The sequence below is a fragment of the Ovis canadensis genome, chromosome 10 (genome assembly GCF_042477335.2).
Source record: "Ovis canadensis isolate MfBH-ARS-UI-01 breed Bighorn chromosome 10, ARS-UI_OviCan_v2, whole genome shotgun sequence".
Taxonomy (NCBI): Eukaryota; Metazoa; Chordata; class Mammalia; order Artiodactyla; family Bovidae; genus Ovis; species Ovis canadensis.
The window spans coordinates 89,584,905-89,606,134 of NC_091254.1; the positions used below are offsets into that span (position 1 = coordinate 89,584,905).

At 46.0% G+C, this 21,230-nt stretch overlaps 1 protein-coding gene across 2 annotated transcripts in view; it reads left to right on the forward strand.

The window, feature by feature from the left end:
- Positions 1–21,230, forward strand: part of UBAC2 (UBA domain containing 2) — a 170,834-nt gene that overhangs the window by 117,189 nt on the left and 32,415 nt on the right. For both annotated transcript variants that reach the window (XM_069601942.1, XM_069601941.1), the window contains one exon: positions 12,186–12,431. In XM_069601942.1, coding sequence (XP_069458043.1) covers positions 12,186–12,431 — 246 coding nt within the window. The remainder of the gene's footprint in view (positions 1–12,185; positions 12,432–21,230) is intronic.

Sequence of the window (21,230 nt, forward strand, 5' to 3'; positions counted from 1 at the left end):
ACAAAACACTGCTATTCTTTGTGATTGTCAGAATGTTGTCAATGTGTACCGCCTCATTAGGTTCTTGACGCACTCTCTGCAGTGGTGGGGAACCTAGGCTTCTTGTTTTAGAACTGAAGCTCAAGTTGCACAACTGCTTGGTGATTGAGCCAGGACCAAAGGCCAGGTGTTCTGGTGGTCCAGTGGGCCCAGTGCCTTCCAAAGCCTGTTTCAAGGCTCTCATCCATGCCTGCTTTAAACACAAGACACTTAGGTACCAGCTGTTCTTAGATCTTCCCTTGCCAACCCCACTAAGGAGAGGCCCTGATCCTCATCCATGGAGACTGGATTCTGGAGGGAGATCCTGGTCATAAAGAACTTTTAAAAGTGCCCAGAGGTGCTGAAAGACCCATACCCCCAACAGTTCCCTGAAGCCTTCATTACGAATTTTGTGGGCCGACCAATATCCAAGAAAACTTTATCCTGTTGGCAGCCTCTGCTTTCTTCTTAATACGAAGAAATTGGTCGGTAGCTGTACTGTACTTTCTCTTCTAAGACCATCAAAGATATTTATTTAACTGGTCCTCCACGTGATGGATTAAAAATGCAGCTCAAACATCACCTTCAACAAACTCATTGTCTTATGTCTCTGACGTTGTCGTGTACAAGAAAACGAAGTAAAGGATGGCTTTGAGAAGGCTTAAAGGATAGTGTAGAATATATTCAGCTGAGTCAGTACTGCTGCCAGTCAAAGGGAAAAGAAATGGAGATAAGAGGTCAACAAGAAAACACCCAGATGTTTTCACTCTTGATGATTCCTGATAGACTATGTGGCGGTTGCCACACAGAGTGCTTTTTTCCCTTTCTCACAGTCTTCACATTGTTTTCCTATCAAGAGATAGGAAGTCTTGAATCAGTTTTGATTATGTCTTTCAACTGATTGTTTTGAAATAGAAATGTCCAGTGTTCCTTCCTCTCTGGGGCTGATTATGTTTATATTTTTCTTATATCTTTATTGTCACCTCTGCAAAAGAACTATGGTAAAATCAATGCATGTGATTTTTAATATATTCATTATGTGTGTGCTTAGTCACTCAGTCATGCTGACTTTTTGTGAACCCCATGGACAGTAGCCCGCCAGGCTCCTCTGTCCATGAGATTATCCAGGCAAGAATACTAGAATGAGTTGCCATTCCCTTCTCCAGGGATCGAACTGGGGTCTCTTGCATCACAGGCAGATTCTTTACTGTCTGAGCCACCAGGGAAGTTGGCATATTTATTATAAATGATAGCATAACTTATTATCGAAAAGTCTTCTTATGTTAGTTTATGTTAGCTGGAAATATTTTCAAGATATCAGAAGTTTTTTGTTGCTAAAGACTGGTTTCAGTCTGTGAAAATCTCACCTCTTTTATAAAATTTAAGATGAGAAGTATATATCTAGAAATTTCAGTCTTCCTAGATCTTCACGTTTACATTTTCATGAAAAATTTTTTCATTTGTTTATTAAAGTATTATAATACAATAAAATATACCAACTTTAAGTGTACAGTTTGGTGAATTTGGGTACTTGTATACTGTTTTATAGCTACTACAACAATTAAGATAGAAAACAGTCTCCTCTCCCTAAACTTTTTTTTTTTTTCATTCCTTTTGCTCTGTCCTCTCACCCACCTGCCATCCCCAGATAACCACTGGTTTCTTTATGTCACCACAGTTTTGCCTTTTCTAGAATCTCATATAATTTGAATCATGTAGTATGAAGTCTTTTATGTTCTACTTATTTCACTTAACATGATGTTTTTGAAATCCATTTACCTTTGATTACTGTTTCATTCCTTGTTACTGTAAATATCAATCCCTGGTATGTTACACCACAATGTTTGTCTGTTCATTAGTTGGTGAATATTTGGGTTATATCCAGGTTCGATTATGAGTAGTGTTGCTATGAAAATCTGTGTACGCATTTCTGTGTGGACATATGTTTTTACTTCTCTTGGGTAAATACCTAGAAGTAGAATTGCTTGAATTCATCATTTGAAAAACATATGGCACCATATTATTTTACAAGGTTACTATACCATTTTGCATTTCCACCATCAGTATATGAACGTTCTAATTCCACCATCTCCTTGGCAGCACTTGGCATTGTTAGCCATTTTAATTTTAGTCATTCTAGTTGGGGTGCAGTTATATCTTGTGGTTTTAATTTGTGTTTCTCTGATGACTAGTGATTTGAGCATCTTTTCTTGTGCCCATTTTATATTCTGGGTATAAGCCCTTTGTTGAATATATTTTATAAAAATTTTGTGCCAGTCTGTGGCTTGCTTCTTTGTTTCCTAAACTATTTCTTTCAATAAGCAAATGTTTTAAACTCAATTAATTCAGCGTTTCAGTTTTTAAAATAGTTTGTGCTTTTGATATCTTATTTAACAAATACTTGGCTAATCTGATGTCACAAACATTTTGTCCTGTGTTTTCATCTAAAATGTAATAGTTTTTGCTATTACATTGAGGTCTGAGATCCAATTTGAGTATAATTTTTGTGAAGTTAAGGATTGAGATGTATTTTTTCCATACAGATGTCTAGCATTATTCCATCAATGTTTGTCAAAAAGACTTCTCCTTGGCATATTACCTTGGCTCCTTTATTGAGAGTCAGTTGACCAGTGTGGGTCTGTTTCTTGACTTTCTTTTCTATTTCAGTGATTTATTTGTGTATTCTTATGCCAATACCACTTTGAGTACTGTTGAGTATGGTAAGTCTTAAAATCAGGTAACGCAAGTATTTCAGCTTTGTTCATCTTTTTTCAAAGCTGGTTAATCTATTTTAGAAACTTTGATTTTCCACATGTACTTTTAAGTTAGCTTATGATTTTCTTCAAAAAAGAAAAAAAATGTTAAAATTTAACCCGGAGATTGCACTGAAGCTATAGATCAATGAAGGAAAGATTGCCATTTTGATGATTTTAAAAATATGGCCACAAATTATTTTGTATTTCAAGAAATGGAACTTAATTCCCCTCTTCTAGAATATGAGCTCTACTCAGCGATTCACTTACAATGAATAGAAAATGGCAGAGATGATGGAGTGTGACTTCAAAGGGTGGATCACAAAAGACATATTGCTTCCATATTGTTCTCTCTCAGATCATTCATTCTGGGGGAAGCCAGCTGCCATGTCACAAGGGTCCTGAAGCAGCCCTGTGGAGAGGTCTACATGGCAAAGAACAATGGCATCCTGGCAGCAGTCAGCACTAAGCTCCCAGTTGGGTTTTGAGCTACCTTAGAAGCTGATCCTTCAACCCCAGTCGAGACTTCAGATGAACATAGGTAGTATGACATCTTGAATGCAGCCTCATGAGAGACCTTGGGCCACACCACCCAACTAAGCAGTCCCTAGATTTCTGACCACATAAACTGTATGTATATTAAATGCATATTGTTTTAAGTCACTGCGTCTGGGATAATTTCTTATTCAGTAATGTGTAACTAGTATAACTATTTTAATACTATTGGGTCTTCCAATTCATAAGTATAGTATGTGTCTACTATGTAATTTTTTAATTCCCCTTTTTAATTTAAAAATTTTCGATGTATAGGCCCTATACATCTTTCATTAAATGTATTTCTAATAATTTGTGAGATTTTGATGCTATTTTAAATGGAGTTTTGTCTCAAATGTTTGTTGCTAGTACATGGAATGCAGTTGGTTTCTGTATATTGCTATTGTATCCTCTAGGATACAATAGCAATTTACTTATTTATTTCTGGTAGCTTTTCTGTGGATTCTTTAGGGTTTCCTACATATCAATATATGATCAAGTTATCAGGAAATATATTTGGTTTATATGTTTTCTTTCTTCCCTTCTGATCTGTGCATTTTATTTTTCTTGCCTTACTACACTAGCTAAAACCTCTAATATAATGTTAAATAAGAGTGGTAAATAGACATCCTTGTCTCATTCCTGGTCTTAGAAAGGATTGAGTTTTTCCGTGTTGAATCTTTGTCTGTAAATGCATAAGTTATTCTTGATATTTAAATTCATTTTTATTATTTTTAGTCCAATGTAAGAAACAAATTTTAACATAAACCTATTTACTTCTTAATTTTAATTTTCTGAATCAGTTTATGAAAGTGAATATAATTATAAAAGGGGACAGTCTCCTTGTTGAAAGGGATATTAAAAGGTATTTACCTTTTAGTGTTTGATTAAGGCTTTTTGCCATGTACTAGAGACTCTAGCTGCCTCCCAGTGTATTTTTTCCTTATTAATGGAACCTTCATCTTATTAGAGGCAGCAGGACCTCCAACTAAAAGATCACATGTTCAAGTTGCCTTTGTATCTAGGTCTAGCTGTCAAGCTAAATCTTGGCATGCTGGCCAGTGAACTACAAGCATACTTATTGGCAGGACTTCCAGGAAGTCTCCTGAAAGTAGACTTTTGTCATTTTGTTCGTCCTCATTTTCTTCTCCCCACTGCCTGGAATGCAGCTAAGATGGCTGGAGCATTTCTAACATGAGAGAGAAGTAAATTTCTGTTGTATTTAAACCATTGGAATTTACAGTTTTCTTCAGAAAACCTCATCCTCTTGATGCATGGTTTACTGAAAGGAAAAGCTTAGAGCAGCTTTCTAAGACAGTTTCTTAAAAACAAATAACCTATTATTAGTTCAATTAATTCTGTTCCTCTTCTAATTCAAATTCCCAAGAGTCAGAAGGATACCCAGTGTTTTAAATAGATAGTTCAAAATAATAATGAAAATGAAAAGAGAGCTATGGGAAATTCATCTGAATCAGTTTTGTACTTGACAAAGAACAGGATAGCAAGATTCTTTCAATAAGTGCTAAAGCCACTTGATTCTGTCATGGAAAGGACAGTCATTTCATAATTAATCACACATGGCACAGATAATTTTAGGCATTTCTGATTTGTGTACATACTCTTTGCATAATCCAATAAGTAATTTCCTTCCTTCTTTCTTTAGCATTTTCAGTGAAGAAGGAGGAGTAGGAAAACGGACCGTTCTTTAGAGCAGGAATTTTCTTTGTTTTGCTCCTGCCTTTAGAACACAGCCTGGCACATAATAGAAGTTCAGTAAACATGCACTGAATGAATAAATGAGGCCTCAGTGGGCCTGCTTTCTTCAGGTCGTGAGTGAATATGCAGTCTGTGTGAAGGGGTCCAGGTATCGGGACGTCTCTCCCCCTGTCTCATCTTTATCTCGAGACAGTCACGCTTTCCTCCAGGATGACGGCCCCTGTGTTTGTCCTGCTGTCCCGCTAGATAAATTTCTCGCGTGCTGGGACCTTGGTTTGCCAGGACCATGGCAATGTAGTTTGCCACGTGGGTCTCTGTTCAGCCGTAGTTGGCTGGAGAAAGAGATCAGTAGAAACCTGCGTGTTGGTTTCATGTCATGGTTTCTCACCTTTGTGGCTGTGGCTTCATGCTAACACTAAACAAGACCAGAGGACAGTTGACGTTTACTCACTGTAATCAAGAGAGTTTCACATGGTTCCACCCAGCAAATTAAATTCTTTATCCCCTTTGGCCCAGACTTACAACTGCAAGAGATCCAGAATGCTCTCTGGTTGCCTGACCCCTGGGGCCCTCTTGCTGGCCAGGATTCCCAGCTCCTGTCGCTTGAATGTTCTGGTTCTGGGTGTACCCGGCCTTCACAGACACAGCCCACATGTTCCTTCCCACTGTATCTGAACATCCTAGACCTGTCTCCCAGCCCGCCCAAGACCCCTGCCACTGCTTCACCCCTTGTCATTGGGTCTCAGCTTGGTCTGGGGCTTCTGGGCTCTGTGGGCCTGCCAGACCCCTCTGTTAGAATTTCCCCTGGCCTCTTGACATGCAAATCCCAGCAGATGGTCTATTTTTAAAGCCTGTTTTTTTCCACAAACGCTATGGGGTTTCAACCAAATTCTCATTCAGAAGTCCCAATATAAGAGGGGTTCATGAAGTTATAAGTAAGGTGTAAGTTAGTATAATGAATAAATATTATTTGTAATTCATAATAATACTCTCTCTAGGCTTTTGGTAGTAATGAGGTATAACTTAGGTAAAGTTTACTGTGCTTATCTTATCCCCCATCTTCTCCTAGAGTGATGTGATTATCACATATTTACAGGAAACTAAATTCTTAAACCTCTTTATATTTTAATCAATAGTCAATCTAAGAAAGAAATGGGAAATTTTATCTGAGCCAACCTGAGGATTATAACCCAGGACAGTCTCTCAGGGAGCTCTGAGAACTGTTTGCAGAGGGAAGGAGGTGACCAGAACATATGTGATGTTGACAAAAGGGTGCATGCAATCAGGAACACATCTTGGCAGAAGGTTGCTGCTGTTTGCAAGGAACAGATAGCTTAGTTAATGATTTTAGTGCTTTTCTAAGTGTGGGAAAATGCCAGACCCTAAGTTTATGACATTTCTCCTGAAATATCTAGCTGTCTGAGGGCCAGCTCTGTCAGTTTTCCCAGAGCACAGAGTGCCTCACCCTGAACTTTGTTTTGAGTTCCTCTCCGAGTGTGCTATAGGTCAGCGACTGCAGTGGCTGGTGATTTGATTCTTAGAGAACTGGATGGTGGGCAGCTTTCTTCATTCTCTCTCTTCCCTTTCAGTCGTAATACTCACTAAGGCTTGGGAGACATTTCGTCACCAGCTTTCCCCAGTGCTCTTAGGAATGCTCGTTCCCAGGTCAGGAGGATTTCATCATTAGGCTACTCAGTGCTGTTACTGGACTAGGCCTTGTTCACAGTAGCCACAAGCCTCTGAAGCACCCGTCTTACTAGTGTGTTATGGTCTACGAAATGGTTCCCTCTTGTTGCTTCTTCCCTTACCTGGAGTCACACTGTTGGCTCTTAGAGGATATGCTTTTGGTCAGTTGTTTCACGTCGCCTAGTCATCATTTATTTTACACAGATTTGGTGATGCAAATAACAATAATCTTGTAAAATAGTCAAAATATAAGTAAAATAAGGTCATAAGTATTTAAGCTATGAATTTCCATTCCGTGTGGCCCAGTATCTCCCCAGGTCATCTGACCAGTCTGTTCTGCATCACTGTCTATCTTTGAGGAGAATGATGTCTTGGCATTGTTGACCTAAGGTGTCTACACGTACAAGGTATGTGAGGGTCATCGTGACCCCCCACAGGATTGAGTAAAGGGTGTTATCATCTACGGAGTTGCCCAGACGCCAGAAGGAGAAAGATTGATCTTTGTGGTTGAGCAGGAATTTTTGCCGTTGGGGAGGGCTGGGTAACCACATGGCAAAGATGCAGGGGAAACAACGAAATGGGCAGAGAAAACTTTGTTTTAATTTTTCTTGTCTTACCTTAACATACAAATTTTTATTTCATTGCCCAAAACATTTTACAGTAGCACTTTACTTACTTGACGACTTGAGGTTGTGCTGAGGTACCAGAGGTGTGAACCAGTGGATTCTATGTTTTTGTCATATGGAAAGTATGAAGTTAGCACCAAAAAAGTGTGTCCTTTGGCACCTTTCCAATTTCCTTTAAAAGAATCTAAGATGACATATTTTTTGGACTGTTCACTCACCATTCTCCCAGCAGGTATTCTTCTAGGTGCAGAGGCCATGAAGTGATCAAAGTCAACCAGAATTCTTCCCCTTCCAGAGCATACATATATTCAGATAAGTGAGCCTTAAAATAGAGCTTTACGCCAATGAGCACACTTTATCCCTGCCAGAATTTGCAGTCATGCATTTGTTTATTGCTGAGTAGAATGTACTAATTCTTCATAGGCTGTCCCTCCTAAAATTGAACACATGATTTCATAATTGTATATGTAATGGTGGGTGGATAGATATGGGCAAGAGAATAAAAATCTTTAGCCTTCCTCAATTCCTTAAAGGAATCTCTGACCTACCCTTCCCATTAAGAACCACCCCCCGCCTTACTAAATTGTGAGCTCCTTAAGTACAGGAACAATTGTACATTGTCATTACTTTTTTCCTTATTTCTTGAAGACATATGATTGCATAAAGTGTGAATAACACAGTTATGTGGGTTCATAATGTATTAGGACAGAAAAGTATCACAGTGAATGAGGGTAATGTTAAATGGAACTCTCCTCTCATAAGTTTCCTTTATTTTACTTGAAGTATTTTGGTATTAATTCTAAGCACCTGTGTGTGTATTGAAATCCCTAGAGCAAACACAAGAAAAAATATGAGATGTTGCTTTAAAAATTCCATTAAACAAATTAAGATGAAATACTGAAAAGTATTTGCTTAATGCAAAAGGAAATAAGAAAGTAGGAGCAAAGAACAAAAAACAGTTGAGATAGAACCAAACAGCAAAATTCATCTGTATCAAGGTAAATATATTAAGTGTGAACAGGCAAAGATGCTAATCAAAAGGCAGAGATTGTCAGACTACATTTAAAAATGAGAAACTGCCGTATGCTGTCCACAAGGCACGCTTTAAACGCAGACGCACACACACACACAAAAGGCTAAAAGTAAAAGGATGAAGAAAGATTAATACGGAAATAGAAATCTGAAGTGGCCATATTAATCTAAGACAAAATAGACTTTTTTTGTGAGTATTACTGAAAACAAAGAAGGAGACTTTATTGTGATAAAAGGGTCTATGTATGTGTGCCTGATAACAGCTTCCACATACACGAACATGTTCCAAATACTTGGGGTTAGAACTATGGACAAATGGATAAATTCACCATCACAGTTGGATACTTTGAGACCAAAAAAAAAATTAAATTTTTTACTTAATTAAAATCTCACAGTTCTGATTTGTTCAGATTTTTTTTCACAGTTCGTGATATTTATGACAACATTTTGCTGTCTTCAGCTGAATCACTGCTTTTGTTGTTGCACAATTCCATTTTCCATCTTCCTTTTTACTCAGACCTTCAGAAAAGGAATCCTTACTTCCTTGCCCCCTTCTTGTAACTTTTAGCGTACTGTAGCTTTTAAATTATGAAGTAGATAAATGTATGTTTTCTTTTATAATCTAGGGTTTATGTTTCTTACTTAAAAATCCTTTCTCATCCCAGTGCCAAAAAGATGTTCCTTCTATATTTGCGCAGAAAGATGTGCAGTTTCGTAAATTACGTCTGTGTCCTTAACCCATTGGGAGGTTCTGTGTGGTATCAGGCAGAGAGAGCTGGTTTGACTTCTTCCTTCTGTGTGCCCCGTGTGTTCTTTTCGTGTGTGACATACCCATTTCTGCTGTGTACCAGGTGCCTTGTGTCTCTGCCCTTGCTCTTTATATCAGTTTGAGACACTAGATAAAGACCTGGGGCTTCCCAGGTGGCAGTAGTGGTAAAGAACCCGCCTGGCAGTGCAGGAGACGAGAGATGCAGCTTCAGTCCCTGGGTCAGAAAGATCTCCTGGAGAAGGGCACCGCTCCAGTATTCTTGCCTGGAGAATCCCATGGACTGAGGAGTCTGGTGGGGTCATAGCGTCACAGAGAGTCGGACATGACTGAAGCAACTTAACACACACACACCAATAAAGACCACCTTGTTTTGCTTACTCAAACTTTATAGCATACTTTATAATCTGATAGGCCTCAGTATGCTTCCCTGAAAGTATGCTTCATCTGTCCTGTACCCTTTATTCTTTATTTTTAAATCATTTTATCGTGATATGTAACACACACCAAAGTGTCCATAAACTCTTTAAGTGTCATGAAGCCAAACAAATCACGATGAAGTGAGCATGTATGGATTTATTGGCTGGGAAGTACATCTAGTCAGGCCTACATCCTGCTGAAAGATTACCAGTAATCACAAAGGGCAGAATCTCAAGTTCATTTTAGTACTTTTCTTTATACATGAAGGTGCAGGAATCTGAGGTCATTGAAAGTACTTCCTGAGCTGTGCATCTGACCGCCTAGGGACCTGTTTATCGGAAGCAAATGGTGCCTCCTCCTACGTTTTCATCCTGAACTTCCCCCAGGGCGCACCGTCCGTGCGTGACTACCATGGGTTGTGACTTCACCCTTGTGTAGTGAGCTGTTTTGTTCTTTTTTTTTGTTCACGCTTTTAAGGATTTCTTTCTGACTCTCATGGAGCTAGATGTGCATTTCATTTTATTATCTTTCTTGGGACTCTTACACTTTCAGTTTCTTTGTTCATCCTGGAAAACTCGTTATTATCTCTTGAAACAAAGTTGTCTTCTTCATATATTTCCTCTGTGGTCTTCTTTTGGAAGCTCCGAAGACATCCATGGAGGGCCTCTGTGTCTGTCTGGAACCCTCACCATGTGGAGCCCAGGCGCCCCCCCGAGGGGCTGCCCTGCCCTCGCCAGAGCCTCCCTGACGCAGGCCATGCCGAGCCCTCTCCTCCTCCCTGCAGAGGAGACGGGTTGCTTCTTGCACTGAGTCCTCTGATCCTCCCCTTCACTCGCACCTTCCCTCTCCTACCTGTGGATTTACCCTTCCTCGCGACTGCTAAGTGTGTTTTCCATTTTGTTGGTGTGGTTGAGGATTGCAGATGCTCTCTCATTGCACTGAATCTGAAGCTTGTTTCTGTTTTCGTTTTCTTTGTTGTTTTGTACAATTCACGCAGGAAGTAGCATGGAAATTATTTGAAATCAGAAATCCTTTTCCATTCGCCCTTTAGCCTCCTCCAGTCTGTCTGTTGCTTCTACCACTGCACCGGAGTTGGTTAATTTTGCCAAATCCAACGGTAATTTTCTTCTCTCACGTCTTACGTGAACTCTGGGCTGCATTAGACATGGCTATTTCCATCGTAAAACACTGTTCTCTTGGCTTCAGCAGTACTGAACTCTCCTAGTTTTCCTTCTTACTTGCAGCCCCTTCTTAGATTACTTTACCGGCTTCTCCTACTCTGTCCATCCACAAAATCCTGGTGTATCCCAGGTTCAGTCTAAAGTCCTCTTCTCTCCTCTGTAGTGTTCCCTCACCCTCCTGTTATCTCTCCCAGTTCTCATGCTTTAGATGTAGTCTGATACCACTGACTCTCAGATCTTTCTCTCTGCTAACTTTTCCCTTGAGTTCCAGAATTTTATATCCAACAACCCACTTGACAGCTCCACCGGCATTTCTCATAGATACTCCTGAGTTCATTCTTGCATTACCTTTGCCGTTTTCTCTACCTGAAAGGTTCTTCCTCCAGTTCATCAAATCACTGGCACCTCGTTATCCTTAAAAATTCTGCTCAAGTGTCACTTCCACCTGAGCTAAAGGAGATCCCTGCTGCAAGTCACCTTATTGTAATTCCTTCATAGATCTTATCCGGAATCATTTTATATGTTTGCTTGTTTATTGTCTGATCTCCGTATTGACCATGACTGTCAGAGTAAGGCTTTATGTATCTTGTCTTCTGCTCTGTTCTAAGTGCCTAGATCAGCACCTGGTATATAGCAAATTCTCAATAGATTTTTGCCTAATTAGGTAATTTTATTAATAAAATATTAAAGTGTACTTTTCTCTTACTAGAAAGTTATCAAACCTGCTCTGATTTTATATGAATAACTTCTTATCCTAAGAATCAGATTCACAAAATTGAAGATTTCTAACAAAGGAATAGCCATTCTCATGATTACCTAGAAAACCATAGGGACTCTTTAGATTCCTCTTACCATGTAACTTGCCTTAAAGATGAAAAATAGTAAGCAGAACTATTCATTGCTAACTATTGGAAAGGATTTCTAAATCTAGGACAAATCAATACTTGATAAATTTATTAAAATACTATATACATTTTAGATCATCTTTATTTTCTGATAAAGCTGTGCCTGGGTCACATCACTGACTGTCAGGGTTGTTTTATGCCAGTATCTCTCTCTGATGGCCATCTGCCAATAAAAGTAACCACAAAGTTAGTAAGTGTGAAAGTGTCTTGATAATCAGATATTTTATGGCTTGTTTTTTTCTGAAAGACAACATTGTTTTTAAGTATGGTGCCAGTACTTCCGAGTGTTGAATAGGTAGGATTTTGCTGTCTCTTCTAGCTTACTAAAAACACGTTTGTTTACTCAGGAGATTCAGTTTTCTGTTGGTTTGGTTTGTCCTGCTTAGTATCCCGCAACTTAGTAGGCATTCTGATTTTCACCTAACCGTGCGAAAATGAAGGAAAAAACACCACCTAGAGTATTTTACGGTCACTGATTTCTGTGTCACATATGTTCCCTAAAAATTGTATGACCTGTCAACAATGCAGTTGGACTCTTTCTCTTCTAGGTTTCTGGGATCTGCTACAACAGCAGAATGCTACAAGTCCACGAGGTGCTGTGTGTGCCCAGTTGGATGGCCAAGTTCTGCGCTTGGACCCTGGAGCCCCTCTTCTCATCCTCGGAGCCCACCAGCGAGGCCAGGATCGGGATGGGAGCCACCGTGGACATCCAGAGGCAGCAGAGGGTGGAGTTGCTGGACAGGCAGCTGATGCTGTCACAGTTTGCACAAGTGAGACGGCAAAGACAGCAGCAGGTAAACGATCACAATCACAATGGAAAGTTGAAAAGTACTCAGGGGCCTACGTAAACGTCTCCTCTGAGACTGTACATGTGGTCGAAACCATGTGTCATTCCTCTGCGTTGTGTCTTGGATATCTTGACATGTTTCCAATGTCTCTGATTGGGGCTATTGTTAGTGTTTTCTTTGGAAGGTAAAAAAAAAAAAAAAAAAGTAAGTTGCCACTGAAAGACTGGTCAAACTGGACATTCTCGCTCCACTTCCAACAGATAAGCTTGATTTCTTAGAGAAACACCAACCTAGTTAACAAGACAGAATATTTATCTGTTTTTATCATCTTGTAAAAGCCACAGTGTCTTCCTGTTAAAATGCTTATTATTGTGTGCTCTGGAGTAAAGAGCAGATATCAAACTTCTTGATTTTCCTTGGTTGAAATGGAGAAACTGTGAAGGTAATAGAAGTTCAAGGAAACAACCAACAAGTCAGTCAGATAAGTGCTGGGTTTTCTCAGCCTTGTCATTAATCATCAGGAAATACCGAGCACTTACCCAAAACACAGCTCTGTCCAAACAACAACGTGATACCACACTGGTGTTCCCAGGGTTACTCTCAATCAAGCTGATCCTTCTTGGGCACTTCCGTGATCAGGCACACTGGGCTTGTCATTTCCCGTCTCCATCCCCTTTACCCTCTTGGGTATGAGAGAGAGCTCTGTTCTCTCCCACATCACCTGCCTGCATTGCGTGTGAGAAGTCGGTCTTCATTGCATGTGGTCTGGTAAGTGATGTCAGGTGTGACATCCTTGGACGACTGTGGAGAGCTGGGTCCCAGAATTTCCATCTGGGGTGGGGAGAAGGGGTTCCCTTATCAGTGGGCCAGGTCTGCAGGTGACAGAGAGGGAAGTGAAGGCTGGTCCCTGCAGATGTATTTGAATTTGAGGTGACTCCAGAATGTACAGTAAAGGAAGTTGATGCGTGGGGAGACAGACGCAGCTTCTGGAGAGATCAGGGCTGCAGGTGTGGCTCCTAGAGTCCGTGTGTAGGGTTGGGAGGTGAACCCAACAGGTCAGGGGTCCCCGCCTCTGGGATCTCATGCCTGATGATCTGAGGTGTAGCCGATGTGATAATAATAGAAAATGCACAGCGGATGGAATGTCCTGGAACCATCACCCCCACCCCCGATTTGTCTTCTGTGAAATCAGTCCCTGGTGCCAATGAGGGCAGGGACCACTGCAGAGAATCACACCTGGGATGAAACGTAGGCGGTAGACTCAGCCTGTATTTAGCAGGAGGAAGAGGGGAAATTCTTTGAGGAAATGGATGGAAGAATGGTAAGGATGAGGACTCAGAATAATCAGTGTCCAGAGTGATAATGAGTATAAATACTTTCCAATAGCCTGGACAGAGCTGAGAGGGAGAGAAAGAAGTAGTGTGTGATCTGAGATGGCTCGTTCAGCTAACAAGAGATTCAGTGGCAGCACCATCCCATCAGCACAGACAAGGAGAAGTGCATTGACTGGGGTGCCCGTGGGCTGCCTGAGAGGGGGTTCCCCAGTAGGCAGCTGTGGTCTTGTGCTCATGAGCAAAACGGGAGGTTGTGTTTCTGAAGCTGGCGTCCCCAGCAGATTCTCACATGCAGAGCTGATCGGACAGCACTGTTGGGATGAGCACAGCGTTGGGCAGGTGGTGGTGAAGGACAGAGGGGGCCTTTGAGCACCAGTCACAAGGAAGGTCTGAGAGCTAATCTTACAGCTCAGGAGCCCTGGCGTTGACAGAGTGTCTGCCAAAGTGTCTCCGGTCCAGACAGACGCAGGGGTGGACTGTGGGTCTTGAGAGCTGGATGCCATCCACAGAGTGGTGCCCCTTGAGAACTGCACCCCCCACAGCTGGAAGACTGAGTGCCCGCCCCTCACGATGCTGGGAGCTTCTTGTTTCACTCAGGTTCCCCGAGCAGCTCCTGCAGGGTGGCAGGGGTGCTCTTCCCAGAGCACACCTTAAGCAGAAGGTCCGCAGGACTGACCGCCTCCCCTTCTGCGGCAGCTGGCCTCGAGGGCACCCTGGTGACCAGCCCCTCCTCTGTGGTCTGCTTGAGAGTCCCGGCCCCACCTGGAAGGTGACTGGATGAAGAGATAGGTGCACTCAGCCCTGTGGGGTCTGGGTCCCTGGTACCCCCGTCCTTCCTGGGCTGTGTCTGCCACACATACGTGTCCGCTAGAACATGAGTGAGGAGGTTTAGGAGATGCCCTTGCAGGTCACCTGAGCGCCACACTGGGTCTTCCCTCCCACCTGTGTGCCCTTGGCTGGATTTTTCCTAATGATCAGGGTTAATTACTCCTGCAGGGTAATGACTCCTTCCCTTGCCTTTTTTTGGTCAGAAGAGCCCAAACTGACGGGACCGCAGTGGTCACTTAAGACGTAGCAGTGTTCTTGCTTTGTCCCCACTGGAAGCTCCTTTCCTGTAAGCCAGGCTCTGTAAACCAGGGAGTCCAGAGTCACGGGACAGGGAGCCCAGACGCCCCGAGTAGGTCACCAGGAGGGCGGATCGTCAGGGCCCCTCTCCTCCCACCTCTGGTTGCCAGGAGCCGTGTGCTCCGCCTCCTGGGCACACAGCGCCCGAATGACAGTCATTGATTTGGGCTGTTCTGCAGACTGGAGCCCCAAGCTCCATCCTTGTCAGGTGCCATCTGCAAGTTGGCGTCTCTCTCGCCTCACCTGGCTGTCCGTCCGTCTGGCAAGTGGGCAGCCCTGGGTCATGCTGTGAGAGGGTCGCTGTGCCCCGTAGTCTGGGCACTGCCCCACCCTCCCGGCTGGAAGCGGGCCTGTGGTCTGAGAGATGCCATCTGGCACCCTGGTCAGCCCCTCACACAGCCCGCCAGCCCACAGGGAGTGGTGCCATGGGGCAGAGAAGGCAGGTGGCCCTGAGACCGGAAAGTGTGTCACTGTCAGGTAGAATGAGCTGCTGCCTGTGCCAGTCAGCTCAGGTTGCCCCAGGAGAAGACCAGGGCCTGGGTGGCTTAAACAACAGAAGTTTTCCTCAGTGCTCTGGGGGCTGGAGGTCCAAGATCCACACCATCAGGGCTGGTTTCTGGCGGGACTCTCCTTGCCTCTCGCTCTGTGTCTCGCGGCCTTTCCTTGGTGCCCGCGTGTTCCTGGTGTCTCTTCTTCCGAGGACGCCAGTCCTGTTGGATTAGGGCCCCATCTTTATGACCTCATTGAGCCTTCATTACCTCTTTGAAAGGCTTCCCAGGTGGCCCCAGTGGTAAAGAACCTGCTTGCCAGTGCTGGAGACACAAGAGACCCAGGTTTGATTCCTGGGTTGGGAAGATCCCCTGGAGAAGGAAATAGCAACCCACTCCAGTATTCATGCCTGGGAAATCCCCATGGACAGAGAAGCCTGGCAGGCTACAGTCCATGGAGTTGCAAAGAGGCAGACATGACTGAGCACATGTGTGCTCCTTAAAGGCCTTGTCTACGAGTACGGTTGCACTGGGGGATCAGGGACTTCAGCATATGAATTTAGGGATGGGAGGGTACATGTTCCAGTCTACAGCAGTGCCCCTTCCTGAGCAGTAAGGGCCCAGCAGAGTCAGCCTGGCTCTCAGGCATGGTCGGTTCTCCTGAATGGGTGGTGGAGTGTCCAGGCTCAGCGCTGCCCTCACTCACCCTCAGAAGCCAAGTCCACCCTAGAGAGTGGGGCCCACACACAGCCTCCTTCCATCTCGACTGCACAGTTCACGTGCCAGCCCGGGGTGGCCATGTCAGGGGCTGGCCAACAGCCGCCTGCCATGTCGCTCTGTCCCCACTCTTCTGTACTGGCCGTTCATGGTGAGCATGGGGGCCTGGGTGTCACACTGCCTGCCTGCTCCTGCCGGACCACATGCCTCTGCCCAGGCCGCCTCGTCCCCTACCTTCCCGTCCCCTAGCCATGCAGGCGAGCCCTTCACCACGTCCGGTGAGTCCATAGATGTTCTTCCTTCAGGCCACCACTCTTTCCACACGAAGTACACGGCCAAATGCACTACCCAGGGTCTCCCCGTTGGGAGCACTTGTCCCCGTCCCTGTCTTTTCAGGGTGACCCCCAGCTGGAGCCGTAGTGCAGCCATGGTCCGCTTTCAGCTTTCACTTGTGTACCGAGCCAACCCATGAACCGAATTTGGTCACTTGGTCTTAGGAACCCAACCCGGTGTTGCAGGAGGTGTGAACTGGGGCAGAGGTTTTTACGAGACAGGGGTGATGGACACGGTGGTCCAGGAGAGCTTGCCTCCGCAACCCCACTGTACCCCCGGCCTGGCTTCTGCTCACCCTGCACACACGACTTCTGTGGGGCGATGGGTCTTTAGCCCCACCTAATGCTTTCAGGCCACCTGCTCACTCCATACCCATGGTCAGGCACTTCCTGTCCCGAAGGGTCCAGCAGCAGTGTTCTGTGGAGTTTTCTATAATCCTCTGCTGTGTATGCGTGCCCTGGCCCCAGTCCCCAAAGCGTCCGCACCACGGTTGTCCCCCTTGGCTGGCTGCGGACTCCACCTGGGGTCTTTCCCCACCACAGATGCTCTGAACACTGTAGCATCTGCTGGGTCGCACAACCCAGGCACCCATGACTAAACCAGCCCCAGGTCCCCGCCCTCCTCAAAGGGCTTTCCAGTGGGCGGCCGTGAAGTGGTGCCCTTTGGTCTGTGACTCCGCCCACCGCTGGGCAGGCTCCCCCACTTTCCGAGGTCGGTCTTGCCCCCAGGTCAGTATACTAGCCCCTGGAGTCCTCCCATTGGCTTCTCGTTGTGAGGTCTGTTGCAGAGAAGAGCACAGGGGCTCCCCAGGCCTGGACTGCCTCGTTCCCTCTGCATTTATTCCCAGCATCTGCCTTGAGAGTCCCAGCTGCTCCCTGCCCGTACCCTGGGCTCAAGGTGCTGGCTTGCCCACTCACGGCTGCTGAGAGGGCTGTAGAACAGGGGCCCAGATGTGTCTGACTCCAGGGCCTCTGCCCTGTCCTTCACTGGGTTTTTCTTTCCTTCTTGGCTTCAGCTGGTAGGAAACTCAATGCTAAGTTTAAGGTTCAGTCAAATTAACTGTTTAAACCCAAAGCTAGTACTCCTGCCTCCATCATCTTTAAAATATCTTTTTGATTGTTTTAGGATCCTTCTGCTTTATTGCAGACCTCCTCAAATTCTATGATTGCATTTACGATAAATTTATTATTTGTTTACAGTCTGTGGGTTTTCAAATGTTTTTTCATAAAACCCAACATTTGTTTGGTCAGAAAGCCATTCATCTCCTAAATACTGTGCGTTAGATTGATCTGTCTGCGGTTTTTAATTTCAAGCATTCCAGAATAAGGCCAGAGTCCTGTTTGGGTGTATCCTTTGCACTGCTTTGCCTTCTTCTGTCAGATTTCATCTTGCTGCCTGCCACCTGCTTCATGCTCACTGTCGTCCACCGCCTGTGGTCTACGCTTGGCTCTGGGGTCGCAGTCAGCCAGCGGTCGTTATTGAAACAGTGACCAAGTTTGGTGCAGTTGGCCTCTGAGAAGTGAAAAGCATGTCCTTTCCCTTTAGAGAGGTTTTGATCAATGTCAGGGAACTCGACAGACACACTTTAATTCGAGACGCATCCAAGAATGATGAAATAATGCCCGGAGTGCCCAGAGCAGTAAGACCCCTAAGGGGGCCTGATGCTGTGAGAGGCTTCAGGGACTAGAAGGCTGGGCAGGATGTGGGCGGTGGAGAGGACGAGCCTAGAGGAGAGGACCAGCAAGATGGAGGGGAGGCCTTGGAGATGGCAGGGAGGCCTGAAAGGGGAAGGCCCTCAAGGAGACGTGGGGGCCAAGAGATAGGTACGTAGTGACCAAGGGAAGGAACACAGCGACTGTAACAGAGGGAGGTGTTTTTCAACCCAGCAGCAGAGTTGGAGCTTGACATTGGAGGCTGTCAAAAGTGGTTTAATCAGTAGTATTGCTAGGACAGTTATCTCAGCAAAGTTCCTCTATCGCTGAGTATGAGATTGGTAAAGGAAGGAGAGACCGTGGAGGAAGAGACCAACAGAAGATTCTAGAATTCTAGCGCTCAGCTCTGTGAACCCCTGGCCAGGATGACGGCTGTCTCTTCACTGAGCTCCAAACCCGTGCTCTGTCCAAGGTCCAGCCTGCCCAGCTCTCCCGGGCACACTCCCACCACACCCAGTCCAAGGATCCCCTGAGCTAAGCTCCTGGCTCCCAGACCTAGACCTGTGGCCTTGACCTCTCCTGGGCTCTAGGCCTCAGCAGCCTACCGCCGCTGGGCATTTCCCCCTGTCTGCTCCGGGGCACCGAAATGTACCCTTGCTTTGCTGACCTGGCTCCTCCACCCCTCCTTCCCTCCCTGATGGGAAGCACCACCGTCCTCCCGGAGGCCCAGACCAGAGCATCCTGACTTCCCCTTGGACTCTGCCCTCGGCTTCCCCATCCCGCAGGTCCCCTCCCTCACCTGCATCCCGGAGAGTCTGCTTTCCCCATATAAACCCACCTCTCTCTCCATCCCCTGCCTCGGTCCACGCCATCGTCACTCACCTAGGAAAATCTTGTCTCGACCGCACCCTCCCCCCCCCCGCCCCACACTCCATCCCCTAGCTGGGCTCCATGGACACAAATCTGATTGTCTGACTCCCACCAGGGCCTTCAGAGGCCCACCTCAGCTTCCAGGGTGGTTCCTGCCCCCCCAGCGGCCCCTGCCTGCTCCTTAGCCCCGTCTCCCCACCCCCAGCCCCCAGCCTCCTCCGGCTGATCATGCTGAACTGTTTGCAGGCATCTCAGCCCTGTTGTTTCTCACTTCTTGCCTCCACATCTGCCCTTCTCAGACAACAAACTTCCCCTGCACCAACTTCCCCTCCCCACCCCACCCCACCCCACCCTACCCCACCCCACCCTATGCGGCCTTTGCTTGCCTAACTCCCGCTCACCCTTGAATGTTTTCTAAAACCCCCTCCTCGGGGAAGCCCTCTCCAGCCTCCCGGTCAGCTCCGACCCTCTCTCCATCCTCAGGGCCCCACACGGCCAACTCAGGTGCCAGGGCCAGCTGTGTGTCTTGGAGGTGGGGTTGGTGGGGTTGGCAGGGGTGGAAACTTTTTCCATTGTATCTCTAACATGTGAATAATGCCTGGCACGTGGTAGGAACTCACGAATTCAGGAAATTAGTGGCTCCATATGCGTAAAATAAATATTTATAGAATTTCTTAATAGACTGATGCCAGGGACTTCCCTGCTGGTTCAGTGGTTAAGACTCCAAGGCAAGAGACACAGATTTGATCCCTAGTTGGGGAACTGAGATCCCATCTGCCACATATCGCAGCCAAAAAAAAAACACGAGACCACCAGCCAAGTGCAGATGTATAGTCTTAGCCGGAAAGTATTCAGGACTGTATACTTGTCCTCTGAGGACAAGTCTGGAGCAAACCACTAAAGACAGCCTGAGACCCAGCTTGCGAGAGAGCAGAGAGGAGGAAGAAGGGCCGTCCAGGGGGCGAGGAGGCGCCCAGGAGAGTTCAGGGCAGCGGAGTGATTCAGGAAGGATGGAGTAGGGGTGCTCAACAGATTCAGAGGCCATTCCCCACCCCCCACCAAAAAAAAAGAAAGGCCAGGCCGAGACAGCGAGGAGGAGAAGACGACAGGAGTCGGCTGCCTTGTGGAAGGCGTTTTGGCGGAAGGCACCTTGTTAAGAAGCAGTGCAGGGACTGGCGCAGAGGACAGGCGAGCATCCCTCGTGCTCAGAGCACCTGGCCTTGTCCGCAGACCCCGTGCAGGTGTCACGTCCCCGCTCCCAAACGTATAGCTGTCATCCCATGCTCTGCCGTGAACGCATGACCCCCGGCACTGAAGGGAGGCCACGCCTTGCTTCCCCTGGGCCTACAGGGCCGCTCTGCAGCGTCCTTCAGTTCATCGTCAGGCCCAGCGACATGACCTTTCTGGACATTTCCACGGTGGCCACTCCCCAGCAGCTCTGACAGACTCGCCGTGATGAAAGCTGAGCTGACTCCATAGTAACGCCCAGGTGGTCCTGCCTTCTCACTCTCATCTCCCTCCCAAGCACAGTCCCCTTCTGTACACTGTCGTAGGGGTGGCGTGTCACCTCCAGGGTAACCGTACCCCGACCAGCTCCTTGCTCCCGGGCCCACTGCCCCCCACCCCCAGCATGGCCGCTGGCTCCACGGTGGCTGACATTGCCCAGTCATTTTGGTACTAGCAGCTGCTGATTGTTTTTCCACTGCCGAGACTGTTATGTAACTCCTCGGGCTTGTGCTTCATTCATTCACTGAAGAGTGTTTGAGTTCCTGAAGGACAAGAGCTGCGTGCTCTACTTGCTTGTGCCCCTCTTGGTTCCACCGCAGCGTGCAGTCCAGAGAGAGGAAATGGCCCTGCCCCGACCCTCGAGAAGCTGGCAGCCCCTGGGGGACGAGAGATGAGTCAGTGCACAGGGCTAGGTTTCTATTGGAGTCCATGCCAGCAGAAGAATCTCAGTTTGCAAAGCCCTGTGTGGTTGAGAAGTCTTGGGAAGACGCCAGCACGCAGGCCAGAAACATAGAGGAGGGCCTCCACAAGGAGGCCCTGGGGAGAAAAAGCATAGGGGCTCGAGACAGCTGTGGGGATGACGAGTGCATTTGTCTGAGCTCAGGGTTTCCTTCAGGAGGGGGCAGTGAGGTGAGGCCAGGTCAGAGGTCTTGTCCCACACTTGGAAGTGTTTTTCTTCGGTCCTGCAAGAAGTAGAGTCCATGAAAGCTTTTAAACGGAAGAGTAAGTAAGATTTGTCTCTTAAGAAAGATGACTTTGGCCTTGACATGAGTGATCCTG